Source organism: Micropterus salmoides, unplaced genomic scaffold (genome assembly GCF_014851395.1).
Source record: "Micropterus salmoides isolate LMB-PRFRI ecotype aquatic unplaced genomic scaffold, ASM1485139v1 Ms_hic_scaffold_3, whole genome shotgun sequence".
In the NCBI taxonomy this organism is placed as follows: domain Eukaryota; kingdom Metazoa; phylum Chordata; class Actinopteri; order Centrarchiformes; family Centrarchidae; genus Micropterus; species Micropterus salmoides.
The window spans coordinates 18662426-18682914 of NW_024042261.1; the positions used below are offsets into that span (position 1 = coordinate 18662426).

Below are 20489 nucleotides of genomic sequence, written 5' to 3' on the forward strand. Positions count from 1 at the left end.
AATCTTTGGTCTTTAAAACGTCCCTTTCCTTCACGGCAACTGGACAAAGTGGATTTTCTTTATCCAACTTTGGCAAAACATTTGTCATTTTTAATTCAAATGATTTCATAGTTAAGAGATGAAAGCTTTGCAACTAGTTAATGTTCTATCAATATCCATTAAGATTTTGTTTCCATTTGACATCCCCAGTCTCTGCCAAATTATGACAGATTCATTAGCCTGAAACTGCAATTCATCCTCTTGGTGTCAGATATACCATTCATTCATTTCCATTAACTTTTGTGTGTGTGTGTGTGTGTGTGTGTGTGTGTGTGTGTGTGTGTATATGTGTATATGTATGTATGTATATGTGTGTGTATATATATATCTCTTCAATAAATATTGTGGCTGTTTTCAGTGTTCTACATCATAAAGTGGACATTAACGTATCACTATGTCACAGCTAAATTGATTAACAGTAGGCTACTACAAACATTTTTCATCTAAAACAACGGCTTTGATTCACTGATGATGAAGATGTTTGATGTTGATGAAGCTGCACAGCAGCGCTGAAGCCCCTATGCTGCTACTTTTACAACCACACCTGCAACACATTTACTTCTTGACTTCCTGATATCGGTTCCAACTGAAATGAAAGTCTGTTGTAACAATAAACTTTAATGGTGTAGTAGGTTGAATTAATTTAATATTTGCAGGACACTGTTGGCAGATACTGTACTGCACATTGCCGAAATGCTGGCAAGCAATTACTGCATTACTGTGTACTGAAACAGGGAGGCAGTGATGTGTTTATTAGAGGTAATTTTATTGGTTACATCCATTCTCCTGACACTGTATGATGATGGTGATGTTGGCAAGTGTACATGTGTGCATAAATATCTGGATATATCCTGTGTGTTTCTTAGTGTTCGGGGCTGAGTGGTGGACGGATGTCCAGCATTCTCGATGAGCTGTCCTCTCCCACCACCTCAAGGCGCAGACTGGGCGTGCTCCGATCCTCCTGGTCCTCTGATTGGACAGACAGACGTAGGGTGCAGCCTTTGGGCAGCAGTTCCTGCTCGTATGCTGCAGCTAACTGGTTAACAACCCGCCGCTCAACCTGAGAGATCGGTGAGGCAGAGTTTAGGAAACTATCCGTTAACCAGAATATATTGTTTTGCCTTCTGTGATGTCTAAAGTTGTTGGACACTGTCGTAAATTGTCTATCATTGCCTTCTACATCTGCTGCTGCATCTATAGTAAGCTTTGCTGCCGAGTCCCTGAAACAACAAACAGGCCGATATTGGACATTTTTTAAACTACTGAAAACCAGTCATTGTTCTCTGTTGAGAGGACGCTCTTCTCTGATCAAATATGTACAACAGATTAAGTATCTACACACTGAAAGCAAAATTTACAACTCAATGCATGCAGGCATGTGATTGGCAAAGGACAAAAAAAGCATGAAAATATACAGAGCACATAGCAAAAAGAGAGGAATAATGAAAGGAGATGTTTATGGTGAAATTCCCAAGCTGTGTTTATACTGACCTATTTTTTTTTACAGATCTGCATGATTCACATGGGGTCAGATTTTCAGGTGGGAAAAATCTAGAATAATTCCATGGCGATGTCTTAAATTTTGGTCAACACTCAAGATTCAGTTGTTTGACATTTTAATCAATAACCATTGCCACTGACATCTAGGGATGTGGTGCAAAGGCAGTCATACACGCAGTCAGTCAGGTTTTACACCAAACCACAGTTTAAGAATATTTTCTTAACCACTTATTTGGGAGTGAACACAAACATTAAATTAATACTATGCATTTAAAAATGTTAATGACAATTAAGTGTTCCAAATCCAAATGTAAGAAAACATGTTTTGTACAGAACCCAACAAAGTCACATGATGATTCCAATATTTTTTTTTTAGTAAAAATGAAAATTATGATGCAAAAATCGGTCAAAATAATCGAAAAGAGACAGTTAAAAAAAAACCAATGCATTCAATACCATTTAAAGCCTTGAGAATAGATAATAATATTTTTTAGACAACCTGTCTGTGTGTTATAGTAACGGCATACCTCATGTTTGATGGAGCGTGCTCCGTAATGCATGTTATACCCGCCTGCCAACAGGTCCAGAACTGGGCGATCCCACTGAAGAGTGATGTCGTGGCGCTGTTTAGCCTAATGACAGGGAACGGGGGGAAATAGAGAGAAAGAAGAGAAGAGGTTAATTGGGTGTGTCGATGTTAAAAAGGGAGAATGGGGGCGGTACCTTCAGAATATCACCAACAGTAAAATCAGAAAGAGGCGATGGTGGCAGATAGACAGGAGTAATGAGTAACGATATTGTGAGAAAGAGACAAATGCAGAGGCAGGGAGGAGATACTGTCACACAGCATGTCTGCCAGTGCTAATCAACAGGCCCTTAATGCGTTTTAATCAAACACCAGTCAATAGCAGCGATCAGACCTGCTCATTTAGCTACTGATGTTAACACTCCATTCAATAAATACAATGCCAGGTTTTACTCAAGAGATATAAACACTAATATTACAACATTACAAATACCATATTAAGGAAATAATGATAGCACTGAACATTTAACTTATTTAATATAAATGAGTGACAAAGTAATGGCTCGTGAGGATTCTGTAATAATGAGATTTCATGCTGTAAGCACGGCTGCCAAATACAGACAGAGACAAGTTATCAGCAGACATGAACACACTTATAAAATTAAAGACAACGGGAACACTAACAAACATAACACACAGCAACATTCAAAAGACAAAAGCACACAGTGAGAGTCATGAGTCAGGTCCCTATCAGTTGCCTGCAGGGCCCATGTTGGCTGTCAGGACACCAGCCGTAATATTAATAATTAAATATTGATGAAGGCTCCACATGTTAAACACTGTAATCACATTATAGTGAGTAGTAGTGGCACATAATATTGATCTGCGTGTGTTTCTGCACAGCTCAGCGGCTGCGGGATGAGGTGGGTAGGGCCTTCCAGTCCTCCTGGAGGACACCCATATTATAAATGTAGGGTGATGTGAAGATGGGCCTCAGATACACACAGACAGCCTTCGTTGAGCCTGCTGTTGTGATGATCTCTTCTCTCAAACAGTAAAGTATAAAACAATAATGTGAACTCTCAAATAATACATACTATAAAGCAGGGTCAGGGGATTGTTTCATTGATAAAATAGTTCACAGGCTGGTGGTGTGAACAGTCCCACGATACTTTTCTACTACAGTTATCAGAAACTATTTGTTAATATCAGCAATAATAGTTAACATTTTTGATAACAATTTTAAAAAATATATAACATGTACATTGTGATGTGATTTGCCCGTGCACGTAGTGTTATGTACCTTCTTGGCCCAGAAGCTGAGCTCTTTGCTGACCAGCTGTAGCAGCTCTGAGTGACAGAATGGCAGGAAGTATACAATTTCATTGATCCGACCGAGAAACTCGTCCCTCCGGAAATGAGCCTGAAGTGGAACCAAAGAATTAGCAATGATAACTGTCTCAGGCAAATTACAGTAAACTGCTGCATTGTCGGTAATTACACCAAAACAGGGTGGGGCTTACCTGTGTGTGTGTGTGTGTGTGTGTGTGTGTGTGTGTGTCTTTGTGTGCGTTACCTTCAGGATTGGTCGAATCACAGATTCTTTAAACTGTCGGGAGATTTTGATGTCATCACTTTTCTGTACATCCGCTGGGGAAAAGCACAACATCAGCATTAATTTCACATTTTATTCGCCCGTCCTTTGGTTACCCGATGGCTCCGTAAGTCTTTTACAGAGTCAAATTACTAGAGTATGTGTTTGCCAAGATACTGTATGAAATACTGTGACAAGTCGTGACTGTAATTTTAATAAATAACACCACTGGACAAACAAAATGATTTGACCATCCCTCACGTCTTATCATCAACATTTTAATCTACATCAACTGATGAAAGTGGAAAGTAATGTGTCAGATTGGGTTTTAATGGGTTCAATGTGCAAATTCATGCATTATCGTCTTCGCATTTTTAAGTACGTGTGTGTTTCTCTCACCAAGGTTGTCGGCCAGCTTCCTGCGGCTGACCTCCTCAGCTTCCTGGCGAAGCTGCAGTGCATGCTGGGCGATGTCATCGCTTGCGACGTTAGATGTCATGATGAAGATAGCGTCTTTACATTCGATGGTCTTCCCCTTACCGTCTGTGAGGCGACCCTGAGAGCAACAGCGGGAAGGACAGAGGGATCAATTCCTGCAAATGTTTTATCAAACAGAAACTTCATAAAGGTATAATAATGTACGCATGTGTCTGTGTGTTTGTATACACACCTCATCAAAGAGCTGCAGCATGATAGTAAGAACGTCAGGGTGGGCCTTGTCTACTTCATCAAACAGGACAACGGCATTGGGACACGCCTTCAGCAGCTTGGTCAGCTGACCCCCTTCCTCATGTCCCACGTATCCCGGTGGGGAGCCAATGAACTTTGCCACCTGAGAGAAGAGGAAGAGAGGGTGCAAAATAAACAACGTAGCACAAAAAGTATTTTACCAAGATCACACATAACCTTTAATGTTTTCTATGCAGAAATCCACAAAAGTTAACACTGAATAAAAATGCCGAGTTGAAATGACTAGTTCGTGAACGTCATACGTAACATAACGCAACTCTGATTCACTGATTAAATATATTCATCACCAAAGCTTCACCAAGAAAAAGCAAAATAGGGCAAAAACAACATTAATTTTATTTTGGTTCATTCCTCCATTATGAGCATGGATAAACAGAATGAATCTAATGCGTCATTGCCAGCAGATTGATGACGCTGCAAGCAGATACTCTGAAATTAATGAACTTCTGTTACAGCAACATATTCAACACAGTATGTGTGATTCAGGCGGTCCAACATCCTGATTTCACACTGATGTATTTGGGTGACAGGTGAACAGCAGCTTACCTCGTGTTTTTCCTGGAACTCGGACATGTCCATACGGATGAAACCCTGCAATCACACGATGGATTAACCTCCCCAAGAGACACAACATGCCGCTGACTCAGTGTGTATTTTCGTGTTGGACATGTGCTGCGTATCACCATGGAAACAAACACAAATTGAATTCTCTGTAATTAATTTCTTCACTAAATTAAATGCCTGTGTTTTATATCTATGAGAGGAACTTTTTTCACCAATTTACTGAATGTTAAAACACCCGTGTGTGTGTGTGTCGCTACCTTTTTGATGTCCTTGTGCATGTAGCGAGCCACCTGTTTGGCCAGCTCTGTCTTCCCTGCGACATCCGGTCAGACAAAACAGAGACATCATTTGATTATTCAGTTTCAAACAGGAACTGCCTCCATTCAATTATTTCTTTATATATATATATATATATATAAGCAACCAAACAATCCCTGCTTTATTGGAATACATCAGTATGCAGAGATTTCAGGAACTCGGGAAAAACAAACACACTCATTTCAGACAGAAAGACTATCTTGCTCCTTCTCTAAGTGCCGGTCTAAATCCCACTGCCTCCCTCTACAAAGCTTTCAATCATCTCCTGCTCTCCAGAAGCACACATTATGTTTGTCGCTAAAATATTCTGCATATAAATGCTCATATATGATATTGATGTCTTGTGTTTGGTATGCATATGATGTGTGTGTGTGTGTGTGTGTGTATGCGCCCGTGTCTTGTTGCTGTGTTTAATATTGATGTCTCATGGCCACTGCTTGTCGCTGAAGGCAACAGAGAATATGAACACCGTCTCTCCTTCATCTATCTCTCCGGCCTGTCATTTCACAATCTCCCTCTTTTTTAGCCATCTATCTGGCCCTTAATATCTCTCCTGTCTCCCTCCTTGCTTCACTAACATGCGACACACACACACACACACACACACACACACACACACACACACCTTCATCTTGCTACTGCTAAAACTAATTCACTTTTGATATTTGAATCCTTTTTTAGATAATGCTCGGCATTTGTGCCTTTATTCTGACAGTTAGTGTGAGAGACAGGAAATGTGGAGAGAGAGAGAGGGGTATGGCTTGCAACAATGGTCCCTCCACTCGAACAGTTATGTGGTACAGTAGACATTTTGTAGGGTGTACCTAAAGTGTATGATATGTACACATAGAGGGGAATGTCAGTGTGATCCAGACAGAATCTCGACAGTCTCAAATCATCCCCACCATCCCCAGTCGATATAATTTATTGAAACCGATGGCTGCTGTTGTTTTGTTAGTGCTGCTTGGCGTTTCATTCACTGTCATTGCCGTGCGTCAGAAAGAGTTTCCACTGTTTTAAAGTGCAACCAGCTGTTTGTCTTAACCTAGAGCTCAGTGGGCTGCAATATTATCAAAGATTAAAAATGGAATGCAACAATTAAAACCTTGATCAGTCTTGCAGATGCTGCAAACCCACTGTATGAGCATCCTGATCATGTACGTAGATTTTGTGTGTTGTGTATTACTGTGTAGCAGTATCATGTCTGTAGTTTCCCTGGTTGGAAATTGATTCATTATATTTATTATGCCCTGAGGAAAGCTGACTGACAAGCGAGCCAATCGGAGCCATTGTGGGTGGGACTACATTGGGTGACACTGCCAAGCTGTTCCTGGCTCAGACAGGTTGTAGCGTCTTAAATGTTTGCAGTCACGGTTGTTAATAACTGCTCGTGATATGAAAGACTGCATGTAAACATAGAATACATAAATCACATTAATGACCTTTCCCTATTCCAACTATCTACTCACATAATATGCCTGTTCATTTTAATAACACTAGAAACTTAAGAAAAACAGCTGACTCGGGGTGGGAACAGGGCTAACATTAGCTAATAGGTTAGCTTACTGTTGCAAACATTAACACTGGCCTGCCAACCTGTTACTGTGCCGGCTGTAGGAATCAAATGTACACTAGCTTTGTCAAGGAGGCACTGTCTCTGAAAAACGTCTCGTCTCAGTTTGCATGTTTTTAAATCTTTGAATTAAAATAAAAGATTCTTTGTCTTGCAATTAATCAATTCAATAAGCAGATGTGAGAAACACTCAAAAATGCTGGTTTAAATGACTCTGCTTTTTCATTCACTGAAGACGCTGTGGAGTTACTACAGTTGGTGGAGTTCCTTGTGTATTTTGTTTCTTTTGAAGTCAGATGCATTCAACAAGCTTCAGAAACTGAACTTACTCAACTGTTGTGTTTATTTTGGCAGCTACTTCTAGGAAACTGAAGAGGGTTTTTTTGCCATCACTTCAAACTACAGAGGAAGTGTTGGGTGTGAAATATGATGATTTACCAATTCCTGACGAGCCGAGGAATAGGAATACGAGAGGATGCTCTTCATCGTACCAACCATTCTCCTTCCTCCTGATGGCTACAGCGTGCAGAGAGAGAGAGAGAGGGAGAAAGAAAAGGATACTATTATTTCACTCATTTGCATTAGTTGACTTTCCTTTTGCAAGTTTCACCCAACTGAACGAAGTTGACATGAGGGCGGCGGGTATGCCAGAAACTATGATAAAAGAGTGAGAGAGCAGGGATGAGAAAAGGGTCAGAAACATTTGGTGGAGAGAAAAAACAAGAGGAAGGAAGAGAGAAAACAGAGCAAGAGAGAAAGATGAGAGACCTCCAGAAAGCTACACACGATGCCTCTCTTCCCCCCCCTCAGTCGGTGGGGCCATTAGCCAGCAGTAATTGTGTTAGCCTCCCTGGCGCGGCCATGGCGAAATCAGTTTAGCATGGATTGTAGCCTCACACACACACACACGCATGCTTAAAGAGGAGTGCCTACCCAACCCTGCCATCACCCCAGCAACCACACTCACACACATACAAAAAGACAAGATGATGAGGTGGGTCGGAGGGGAGTAAAGAGTGTATTTTGGCCGTGGTTTCAACCACTCGACGAAGAAGCAGACGCTAGCACAAACTCATCCAAATCTGAAGCTGTTGAGAGGCCGGGGGCCAAAACCAGGGCCACAGATGAGCAGGATCAAAGCAAGTCGGTGGCGCAGTGGCTTATTGGTTAGCACCGTTGCCTTGAGCAAAAACACGTCCTGGGTTTGAATCCTCTAGCAGAGTGGCGTTGTCAAGTTTCCTCCCAGAGTCCAGTGACATTTATTTTAGATTAAATGGAAATTGCTCACAGGTATTGTGGGAGAAGAAGGTGTGAAGAAGAACTATTTGTAAGTGGTTTGATATATGGGTTTTACAAGAGGTGCCGCAGAGCCCTCTGGATTAGGTTGTTTCGGGTTAGGACATAGCCGGAGCTACAGATAAGATAACCTTGAGAGTGTCCACCTTTGAGAAACGCTTGATGCACCTACTTGTCTAAACCTCTTTGTTTTAACAACTAGGTGCTTTGTCCTGTATCTTTAAGTTTTGGTATGGCTGCCTACATGCTGTGCCTTCTCTGTTAACAGACCTGTGTTGTATTAAACTCATATACTGTAAAACTTAAATTAATAGCCTTGGGGGTTTTTTCGCTTTTATCACTGAACTTGCCCTATATTTAGGACAGGCGTTTTTAAATTGTCCATTTTAAACCAGTATGAATATTACTTACTTAATAAAAATTAGGCTATCAAACAATGTATCAATTACAAATCATTTATTTCATCTAGCTCAGAGAGACAGCACATTTAGGCCAACCTCAGGTAGAGAGAGAGGTAGAGAGGTAGAGAGAGAGAGAGGTAGAGAGAGAGAGAGGTAGAGAGGTAGAGAGAGAGAGAGAGAGAGAGAGAGAGCGCGCCCTGTATCAAAATACCTTAAAAAAGGATGATGGACTGGTCTAGTGATGTGAAATGATTAAACATTTATCATCCAAAAAACTATAAAGACCAGAACCGGCATTTATTTGTCAAAACATGTAGCCACACCAGTTAAGTAAAAGGGACCGGTGTCTAATTGGGACTTTTAACTGAAGTTTTATGGTACTCAAATGAGGCTCTTTGGGTTATTCTTTTATTCATCAAGGTCATAATCGACATCAGGTAAGAATGTGACCGTCTCAGGTAGCCTGGCAACCTGTTCACAGTGTCCCCCACCTTTAGGAGCTAGCAGTCTCCAGCCCCTAAATCAGTGAGCAGGTATCAAAATGGATGGATGTATCCTAATTGGGTCATTCAGGTATGTTAGCGTTTCAGTCCTGATGAAGCCAAAATGACCACAGTTCCCTTTATGAGCTATGCACCTGCTGATGCAGGCAGACATGCTGCAGAGCTGGTATACCAGTAATCACGACCATTTTTTTACTTCTTTTACACGTTATCATTAGGAGCGAGGAGGGAAGTTTACAGGATCCTGTATATCCAATAAATGTAGCTTTTCTTGGGGGTAATTTTTAGGTAATAAAGTTTCTTAACGTCTTTACACAGAAACACATATCAGCTCCACTGAACATAAATGCTGTTTATTTTTGCTTTAGAGATTTGAAATATTTTAAACACAAAATATTCAACACATGATGCTGTTTCGACATCAACCATCAGCCCCAACCATAAAACCAATGTTCATTATCCAGAAAACACCATATTAGGGGCAATTAGTAAAATTATTAATACGGTATGGTTATTTTAATTGATATAAGCCATTTTAAATAACAATTTTCAGTGTTATCCATGTTAATACTGCCACCTCAGGCCAACTTTGGAGCCACAAAACATGCAACCATATGACGTGAACCCGGCCCTCCTCTCTCCCACACTAGGTCTGTCACCTCTAGATTGTAAATGTAAGCAGTTCAACCACACAGTCCATCCTGCACCTCTTTCACATCTGAAAACCCAGTCCGTTTGAATCTGACAGGCGCGAACACAACTTTGTAAAAGCCTTGACCAAATAATGCTGGTGAAGGTTTAGCAGGCTGGTAAATGTTATGTTATGCCACATTTGTCTTTTGCTTTCAGGCCAATTTTCACACACCTGCCTTGTATTTTTTCCACTGCCTTTACAATTTCTCGCCAATTGCCCCCTAAAGACAGCATAATCCCCGGCATAAATGTTTTATAGTTAGCGACACAGTTTGAGATAATGAGTAAGAGGTGTCAGTTTCTTGGCAAGTTGTTGTGTGCAGCCAGGACAGGATAAGTGGCAGGAGAAACGGTGTGGCCAAGTTGCTAAAGAGAACCCAGAGTGTCGAACAACAGCCACAGTGTGTGACCTGTCAAAGCACCTTTTACACACATTCATTGTGATCTGCTGCAGTAAGAGGCCAGTGGCTCTGTGTGCGATTCAGCGAAGCTAAAATACTTTACAACACACAGGAGTGTTAAACTAGTTACTAATAGCTGATAATCGTAAAGAGGAGGTGCTCGGCAGGAGAGGAGTAGGACAGGCAGAATGAGGGAGGGAGAGAGATGGCGAGGCGACATGGTAGAGAGGTAAGCAGCAGCAGCAGGAGGAGTGCAGATGAGGAGGTACGGATGTGGAAGGAGATAAAGAGGGGAATGAGAGAGGAGTGATGGAGATAAGGAGACAGAGAACGAGGTAGAGAAACAATCGAGTGTGTCAGAGATGGACACAGAGATGAAAAGTGACAAGAGGGGCTCCAAAGCTCCGTCTGCTTTCTCAACGGCCGTGTGGATGACCTTCTCTGTGTTTTTAGCTGATTGAGACTGACTTTGACAGAAGGGCACATTGACATTTCTCAACAAGGAAAGGAAGGAGAGACAAAACAAATGAAAGCGCTCGCTCTCCCTCTCTCACATGCGCACACACACACACACACACACACACACACACACACACACACACTCTCTCGGAGCAGTGTGTATTGGGCAGGTCTGGTTGGCTCTAACATGATTATAGAGGGATGATTCTCTTCAATAACTCTTAGCCCTGAGAGCTAAACCTGGATCAATCTAACCTCCTTCCTGTGTGTGTGTGTGTGTGTGTGTGTGTGTGTGTGTGTGTGTGTGTGTATCTTGCTACAGGCCAGCTGTTCGTCATGAGTAGTTCCGGTGGAAACAGCCATTTTGGAGACATGACACACCAAATGCAAAATAAATAAACTTTTTCTAATTGCTTCATCTATCCTTTCTGCAGTACATCTAGATCACTAATTTTTAAAACGTTTAATTGATTAGTAAAAGGCAGATATAAAATTGACTGTCAACAACTTGGATAAACGATTAATCGTTTAAGTAATTTATCAAGAAAAGAAATGCCATTTTCTGCTTCTCAAATGTGATGATCTGCCCTTTTCTCCAATTTATGTCTCTGTAAAGTAACTTTCTTTGGGTTTTAGGACAGTCGGTCACACAAAACTAGCAATGTCAAGGGATAACCTTGGGCTCTGGGAAATTTTGGTGAAGTGATGATAGAATTTCCTGTCTAGAATCGAACCAGGAACGTCGAAGTTTTAACCACTCAACCACCAGGATGCCCCTGTCATGAACATTTTTCACTATATGACATTTTACTGACTAAATGATCAATAAAAAATATAAACAAATGAATGGATAATGACAACAATCAGGAGCTGCAGTCACATAGATTGTATTGTACTCATGATACTCTACTGTAGTAGTAAAACATGTTGTTGTATGTGTTGCTTCTGTGATTACATCATCTGGTCATGTGCAGCTCCCTCTTCTCTCTTTATCTCGTTCACATCCCGTTCTCATTTGTTGTCTCCTTATCTAGAGTATATCCCTTCCTCTCTTTCCTGCTCCATCTCCTCATCTCTAAACCTCTACGTCCGCCACTCGCCGACTCTTTGGCTGCTTCCTGCTCAACTCACCTTTGATAAAGGTAAAGTATAAATGTACAGTAGGTGACATGTTTTTGAAAATATTTATATAGATGGATCCTGTCTGCCACTCTGCCTCTTTTAGGCATCCCACATGTCCTCTTGCTGGCTTTCAGTGTGTGTGTGTGTCTGATATATTCACTTTAATACTTCTCACAGATCAATAAGCTGTTCCTTTATCACTGTGGCGATGTCTTCTATGGCTTTCAGGACAATTTGCCATGATAACAACAATCATTCATCACCTTGCCAAAGACTACAAGCCCCACAATTCTCTGTTCCTTCACTGATTCCCAGCAGAACCTCCATACTTGACACTTATGACTACTGCTACAATCAAACAGCATCACTGTTTGTTTTTTTTATCTATAGTTTGTATTTACAGAAGTGTAGTTATGTATTAGTTTTATTTTTTAAATTTTTTTATGAAGCCTCAAGGCAAAAATCCAAGTTGTTCTCCTGTTGGTTATAAACTCTGCAGTATTTGCTCTCACAAGAACATTACAGATTATAATATCTGCTTCTAGCTTTAGAAGAGAGTTGATTATTTTCACAAATCTGTCCAAGATCATAAAAAACAACAACAAAAAAAAAAAATCACACACACATACACACGCACTCTCTTGCCCATCTACGGATCAATACATGGCCTCCGTGGATGCCTGGTGTAATATCAGCCTCTTTACTGTCTGCTGTGTTATTGTGCTCTAACTCATCCTCCCTCCTCTCCTCCATGCATTACACTCGCTCTCTTTGTCTTTCTGTCAATGCTCAGAGCTTTCTGGTTCTCAGCTACTTCTCTGCTATCTTCCCCCATCAGCGCTCCTGCCTCTCTTTTTTTGTGTTTCCCATAGCCTCCATTTGTTTTAGCCCCATCTCATCTGTTTTTCCCTTCCTGTCTCCATCACTTAGCCTTTTGCCGGTCCGTCCCTACCTCCGTGTGTTTCAAGGAGGGGGAGATGGACGGCATATAGCGGAGGAACGATGATGGAAAGACGCAGAAGGTGGAGGGCACAGAGTGAAAGCAGGGTCGGACAGAAGGGCGAAGGAGAAGGAGTGGGTGTGATGAAGATCGAGGGGGTAAAAGGGGGAGGGATGGAGGGAGAAACTGAGGAGAGAAAAGCAGAAAGAGGTAGAGAAAGGAGGAGGAGAGGGTGAGTCTGTAGTATGTCTCTCTCTGTAATCACGTTAACTGGCGGCTCCAAGCCTGGCCTCATCAGCTGTCACACACAAACACACATGTACACAGCACCTGTGTATGCCTGACAGACAGCTCATTCATCACAATTAACCAATTACAGCCTCCGCCAGTCTGTCTGAACCCGCCTACTGCGGGAGGGAAGGGAGGAAAGCAGGAGAGAGGAAATGGAAGGGGAACAGAAAACAGAAAAAGAAAAGCAGCGTGGAAACAAAGTGGAGGAGGAGAGCAAGTGGTTCATGTGCACTTGATATTTTTGTGGCGTTTGGTCATTGTGTACGCATCCGTTTAGCTGCATGTATAATATTCATGTGTGTGTGTTTACCTGAGGCCACAGTATTGATGGCCCCCTCCTGTCCGATAATGTGCTCCTTCAGCCTCCTCTCCAGGGGGAACCTCCTCCTCTCCTCCGCCTCCCGCCTAGCCTGCGCCTCCTGGAACTAGACAGAGGTAAAAAAAAAATAAAAAAAGACGCACATGCAGAAAACAGATGAGACAGTCAATGAATCAGAAAGAGACATCTGAGGGAGTTCACAGAGGTAAGAAATAGACTCTCAAGGGAAAAACACGTCGAAGAGTTTGCAGGTCTGCCCCTCTTTACTCCTCCATCTCTAAATCATCCCTTTTTCTTTTGACCACCCTTGGCAACTTTACATTGCTGCTGCAATGACACTGAAACAAGAAATGAGTGAGCGGCCAAACACCGATGCAACAATAAAGCTGTTCCTCCCCTTTACTCCTATTGTGTTTTTTTGTGGACTTGTTCCTTATCTATGGAAGCTCTAAGCGGCCATCGATTCATATCTTTATTTTACTCCGTTTTCCCGTGATAACGAGATCATTGTCTCGTGATCTCGAGATAACAAAACAGTAGTTTAACACAGGGGTAAAGGTCAAGGTGGTTTTAGAGTCACTGCTTAACTCAGTGGGTAAGGTATAGTCTTAAGATTATGAGTTTGATCCTCATGGAAGACCAACTTTAAAAAAAAAAAAAAATCTTCATATTCCTTTTCAGCAAAGTTGTTATGAAGATGAAGATTCACCCTCAACCCTTTGACTGATCTTTGTGATCTGTAGCTATATAAATAAAACTGACCTGACTGGACTCTTAAACTCAAGGAAATGATTTTGTTGATAAAAGATATTAAACAAGAAATGTGATCTTGGCACAGAAGATGCCTAGCAGAATAAGTTACACACACTCTCAAAACGTAGGATAAAGTAACTGAATAACCACATTTCAGTTAAGCAAACTTTGGGTTTCACAGGGTTGAAGTTGTGTGTTTACACCTGACTTTTGTTACTTGGCTTGGCTGCTAAATAATGGTTATAAAAAAATAAATTTATATATGTATTGTTTTATTGTAACTTAGGTGTGTAATCTTTTAAAACTGTAGTGAAACTTTTAAAATGCATAAATATTAACCACTCCATACCTCCAACTTCATCTGCCACTTAAAATAATTTCCAGGAGCTAGATGCTCTCCATCTTCCTCCTCTTTAAGACACACTACCTCCCCATTTGCTTTTTCCTCCATCTACAACACACACTTCTTCTTTTCTGCTGATTTGATCTCCCTTTCCACGTCTCTACTCCCCTCTCTCTCTCTCTCTCTGCTCAAATCATTTCTTCCCTCTTATTTTCATGTCTTACTTTCACACTTCCGCATCAGTTTCTCTACCTCGTACTTTTCTCGCATCAGCCCCATGACTCACTCATCCTCTCCCCTTTGTCTCCTCAGACTCCAGGTTTTCACCCTGCAGTGGAGGCAAGCTGTTAATTCTCTCTCTCCATCTTGCTTAGCTCTGGCCTGCTGTCAAGCTGCTAGATAACGATGGATAACTCGAGTTTTATTTAAGAAAAGAACAGACCCCACTTCTACTACTATACATCTGTGAAATCCCAAGAACCGGGAAGGGAGGAGTCCCTTCAGTCAGCTGATTCTGTAGCATTGTGCAGTTAAAACCTCAACCTTAAATCACAGTTTAACGATAGGAAAAAGCACAGAGTTCGAATTCTCTTACAGTTTGCTGAAAGCATTATAAATAATAAATAATTCAACTTGAGTGCTGTCTTTTTGAGATTTTTGGGGTGTCAGATTCATCACCAGGCTATGCATAATGGAGCTATGTGCACTTATTTACTTTCAATTTAACGTAAAAGGCATTAAAGGATAATTTTGGTATTTTTAAACCTGGGCCCTATTTTCAAATATTTTGGTGTTGAAATGACCAGAAAGTTTTGAAAGTTTTGGAATCCATGCAGTAAATGGCTTCAGCTAGCAGCTGCAAACCGCATGCAGTGGCTGCAACGTATTCCAATTCCAAAATTACATCCACAAAAAGTGCTTCCTTTTGTCACTGATAGGCTCAGACTGTGGAGGTGACTGACAACATGGAAAAGATCCCTACAAGAAACAGAAGTCTCGCTCAAAGACAATTCTCACTCTGAAATCTTGTGAGGGGAGAATTGTTGCAGGAAAATGACGGTAGAAACGCGAGTCAGTGTGGAATAACAAAGTCTTGCTAGCAGTTCCTCTACTTACACAACTGACTCCTGTCCCTCATTTCCATCTGCGTTTCCTGCAACAGCTCGCCTCCCACGAGATTTCAGAGCGGCAAAATTGCCCCGTAGGAATATGTTGCAGCCACTGCAACCAGTTTTCAGCTGCCTGCTGTATTCAACATAGTCACGAACAATGCTCTGTAGAGCAGTTTGTCGATTTGGGCTACTGTAGAAACATGGTGTCGCAACATGGTGACTTCCGTGTAAGGGGACCCGTGGTATGTGTAGACAGAAATGGCTCATTCTAAGGTAATAAAAACATAACAGTTCATTATGTAGGGTCTTTATACACCACCAAAAACATAGTTATGTATATTATATTGCATTTCTGTCAGTATATCCTCCTAAATATTCAACACTGAACCTTTAAGACCTTGTATAAGCTAATTCAATACAATTCCAGGTTATTTCCCATATTACAAAATCTTTATAAAGTTGATATATAATCCAATTTTACTCATCAGCACATTTTCACCCCAGTTAACCTCCACCAGCTTTCACAATTCTAACACTCAATAGCACCTGTCACTCAGTCACTAGACTGACACAGACCTCCTGAGGAGTGTGTGTCTGTGTGCAAGTAAATGACACAGATGTCTGCTGGATGATTAGTGCTGAGTTATTCAGACCAGGCCACAGGAAACAACTACAGTATCAAAACATTAGTGTGTGTGGAAACTGATGTTTTAATTGCTTGCTCATTCTGAACAGCTTGTATGGAAGCACAACAAAATTAGCGTAGGCGTCTGTATGAGTGTGATGAGTGTGTCAGACCTTGCCCTCCCACTCCTGCAGTGCTGTGCTGACTTCTCCCTCCTTAGCATAGGCCCGTGCTGTGTGTCCCAAACCATTGGTCTGCAGGGGGTTGGCACCTGTATGCAAGCATGCAACACACACACACACACACACACACACACACACACACGTACAGTTCATAATTAGGAATTAGGAAAATGATCTAATAATTTGTAGCCACTCACAAAATGGTCAAAACTAACTGGAATTTTTTTTGTTTGAAAAATGTCTTCATCTTGTTTTGTTGAATATGCACACACCACGTCAGCAGGAGGGTCCAAACGTCGATCGAGAGTGAGGTTAGTGGTGAGAGGTCACATGGGTTCAGGGGTCACTGAGACTAACTGCAGTGAAGCAGGAGGACCGTGCAATGACATGGTAGGGGGTTTCATATCTGCAGCACGTGCCGATAACACACGCTTTGACCCCTACACCCACACACCAACTTCCTGGATTATAATGCAATCTATACACACTGCAGGTTGCTGCAGGTTGGGGGCCCACAGGCAAACACACTTTCACACAGCAGGAGGAAACATTTTGTTAAACAGACGATATTTAAAAAGGGGTCAGAGTATAAATGAGGGGACATAATGGTGTAGTAACTGTGAAGTGTGCCAGGACTGGACAGTTGTTGGCTTGTCAGTGAAGGTGGTTAGCAGTGCCTTCTTGGTCAAAAAAAAAAGAAAGAGGAACAACTGGTTTTGTCTTTGTTTAATGAACAAAAGGGTTATTAAAAAAAGTTACATTCAATGAACAAAAGTGCTCTTGGGAGTCTAGCACTATAAATGTAACAAGAAAGGAAAAACCCAAAGTGTGTGTGTGTGTATAAATAAATAAAAGCCTTTAATGTTTCATTTCTGACACCAATGCATTTCTGCTTAAAGCCTTTGTCAGGGTGAAAGTTGGTTCTGAATGAGTAATCAGATTTGTACTCTTTATTACTAATTTTTTTATCTCACAGGTCTCTGATTTCTGAACATTTTGATTTAATTTTGGACAGTAATTTATTTAGGCAACATTTAACATTGGAGACGTTTGAGCACCGCTCAGGTATTGTGTCAGCGTAAGTATAGAAAATTTCAAACCACACCCTGTAACAGCCGAAATTGTTAAATGTGCCTTTAAGATACTGTGTTGCCGATACGAGAGAAACGTCATCACACAGCGTGTTTCATCCCACTGATGAACACAATGCAACACTCCAATTATACACGCATTTCTCTGACTTACTCAGACCTTACTGGCACCACTGGATACTGAAACAAGTTTTTGTACAGTCTGAGGTCTTAATGCAATGTAAGACACTACTGACACTCATGAGAGGAAGCACAGGGGGAAAAAAAACTGTGCGAACTCATTGGAGTGACATGAAATGTGTCACTTTAATGATCAGGGAATACATTGAATACTCTCTGTTACAATATATAAAGTGATTAAAATAAATCACTGACAAATTGTAAGGGGAAATACTACACATTGGGTGTGTTAAGGGATATATTAAGGTCTCAACGGCACCCTTTCAGTCAATTGATGAGGGCAGACATTTGTACCAAATCTGAAAATGATGCACACAACTACATTAGTGACCGCTGCACTGTGTGTACAGGATACTGAATGGTCCATTAAGAACCAGATGACCCATCTGAAGTTTTTCTGAGTAAGCTACACTCTGTAACAGTGTATGTAATCAATGCAGGTGCTGCCTGTTCCTATTGCTCTGAACAACATTATCGATAAACCCCTAAAATTTTGTGACCTATCGATCCCGACAACAATACACCTACTAACCCCCCCACCAGCCTAAAAACATGAGGGAGAAAAGCAATAAAGTACCCACACACTCACACAGAGACACTGGACATAATAAATAGCATCATTTAGGGCTTTAATATCAGGCCAGCCCTCTGGGCCATAGCACTTTATAACAGGATCAACACTAACGACACAAACAGACACACACCCCAGCTGAACATTCACACACACACACACACACACACACACACAGGATCCCTTCATTAGGAGTGCTTTAGTTATGCCTATTAGGAGTCCCCTCCTCTTTCCTATTTCCTCCTCCCTCTCTTTCACTGCAGCTGGTGGGAGAGAGCCCCTGCTGGTCTTGTGTGTGTGTGTGTGTGTGTGTGTGTGTGTGTGTGTGTGTGTGTGTGTGTGTGTTGTATTGTGTGCATCTGTGAGCATGTGTGTCTCTTCTGGCCTCCCACCACCTACGGAGCCGTCCATTACGGAGTGCCCCTGGCCACGGGCCTGATGTGGAGCCTGGGGAGGAGATAGAGAGCCTCCGCAGGTAGTGCGAGGGACCGTGGGTCGAGGAGAGGCCCGAGGGTGGGCCCGGAGACTGTGATGGATGGAGATGTGAGTCTAGGGCTGGCTAAGGCCAAAAGAGCAAACTCATCGCTAGTAGAGTAACATGGACGCACACAAACACAGGGGAAATAAGTACAGGAAAACACACGCAATGTGCACATACATGAAGGGAAGATGACACACAGTCAGAGGACACACACGCACACAAATCCACATAGATGTCCTGAAGCTGTGTCAGTTTATGGGATTTTTTTGGGATGCAACAAAAAAAATAGATGGATAGGAGGCTACAAAGAGCAAATGGATTAAAGAAAAACACACAAGCTTTGTCAAGAGTAATAAAGTATGCATTAAAACTTGTATGAAAGTCTTTAATTACACACATGCACAAGGACACTAACGTGTTTGTGATTGAAAGTCTGTGATGTCATGATTGTTATTGGCCGTGATGGTGGCGCCAACCCGGCAACGGCCCAGTCAGGCGAGCCAACAACCCGCCCCGTCTTTAATCTGATTGTCTTAAAACAAATGTCTCTGCTTTGTGAAATTTCTTACCTTTTTAATTCAAAAATGCGTCTGCAGAACATTTGATCGAGTTAGACGAGGTGATTTGTTTAAGCGTTCAGAGCGCTTACAGACGCAGGGGTGAGACGGGCAGACGGGAGCTTTGAATGCACCATCCATCATAAACATAAACAAGACATTAATACTAGCTTGTGTATGAGTGTGTGTGTGTAGTGATGGTAGTGGCAGAGGTTGGGGGTGTTTGATCCCCCCAAAATTTGAGTGTTTTTAGATTAAAAAGCAACAACTACAAATGTTCCCCGAGTTAAGATTCAAAAAGGCGTGCCCAAACTCAATCAAAAGGATAAAAGCATACATGAATATTTTAATTTATGAAATGGAGGCTCGAGTGCACAAACACACAGGTGCTCTCACACACATACACACTCACAAAAGAGACACACATCCTGTGATTGTGGAGTTACCCCAAGGGCATGTTCTGAGTGGAGGTCACAGTTCAACTAGGCCTAGCTTGTTTAAGAGCTGCTCGCATGGAAACGGAGGGGGATATACTGCCCCGAGGGTCTGTGAGTGAGTGAATGTGTGTGTGTGTCGGTGGAGCTGAGTCAATGACAGGTGCGAGTGTAATGGGGGTGAATAGAGAGGGGGCATGAACAAGTGATCAATTTCAAATGAGCTTTGTAATACTGTTTATATTACTCGGGGGTGGAAGCGTTAAGATGATGATACACGGAAAGCTTTTTAAAGCTGATGGAGACGATACTGCCTCCAGCTCTGAGGGCAGACGGAGAACCATTTAGTTTGGATAACAAAGATTGAGGTAAGGAGCCTGGCATGGGTCTGGATAAAACTGGTACACCTGAATTAGTCCTTTGTTTCCTCAAATTAATAAATTGTACAATAGAAATCATAATTCTCTCGAAACAATCTATTACCGGTAAAAGACGAGTATGAAAGAAAATGCAAGTTGCATATGTTCATTAGCATGGGCGGCATAATGGTTTCGTCACCAGTGTTACGTTCTGTCATGACATGAATTGAGCAATACCATCATGACTTTGCTGAATATTTTAGCATCTAAAAATGAACCTGCTTCACTGTGGCTGTGATAACATGCATGTAGAGGGCTACATACATACATACAAACTCATAGAGTAGACTAGAGTTGCATCCAGTAATTACTATTAGTAACTCCTCGCTAACGCAGACTCTGGTAACACAAAAATGTGGAAGGTTAATGTTATGACGTCTATTCCCACCATCCGTGGAAGTTAATACCCAGTGGATAACTTTATGTTTGATGGAAATGTCCCCACAATAACT

The 20489-nt window shown here is 41.7% G+C and overlaps 1 protein-coding gene across 1 annotated transcript in view; it reads right to left on the reverse strand.

Annotated features, from left to right (window-relative positions):
- Positions 1-784: 784 nt before the first annotated feature.
- Positions 785-20489, reverse strand: part of clpb (caseinolytic mitochondrial matrix peptidase chaperone subunit B) — a 34671-nt gene continuing 14966 nt past the window's right edge. The window contains exons 6-16 of the mRNA XM_038693592.1: positions 16296-16393; positions 13281-13395; positions 7303-7380; positions 5231-5286; positions 4956-5000; positions 4330-4491; positions 4059-4215; positions 3642-3715; positions 3369-3488; positions 2067-2171; positions 785-1099 (exon numbers count right to left, since the gene is read on the reverse strand). Coding sequence (XP_038549520.1) covers positions 902-1099; positions 2067-2171; positions 3369-3488; positions 3642-3715; positions 4059-4215; positions 4330-4491; positions 4956-5000; positions 5231-5286; positions 7303-7380; positions 13281-13395; positions 16296-16393 — 1208 coding nt within the window. The 3' untranslated portion in view covers positions 785-901. The remainder of the gene's footprint in view (positions 1100-2066; positions 2172-3368; positions 3489-3641; positions 3716-4058; positions 4216-4329; positions 4492-4955; positions 5001-5230; positions 5287-7302; positions 7381-13280; positions 13396-16295; positions 16394-20489) is intronic.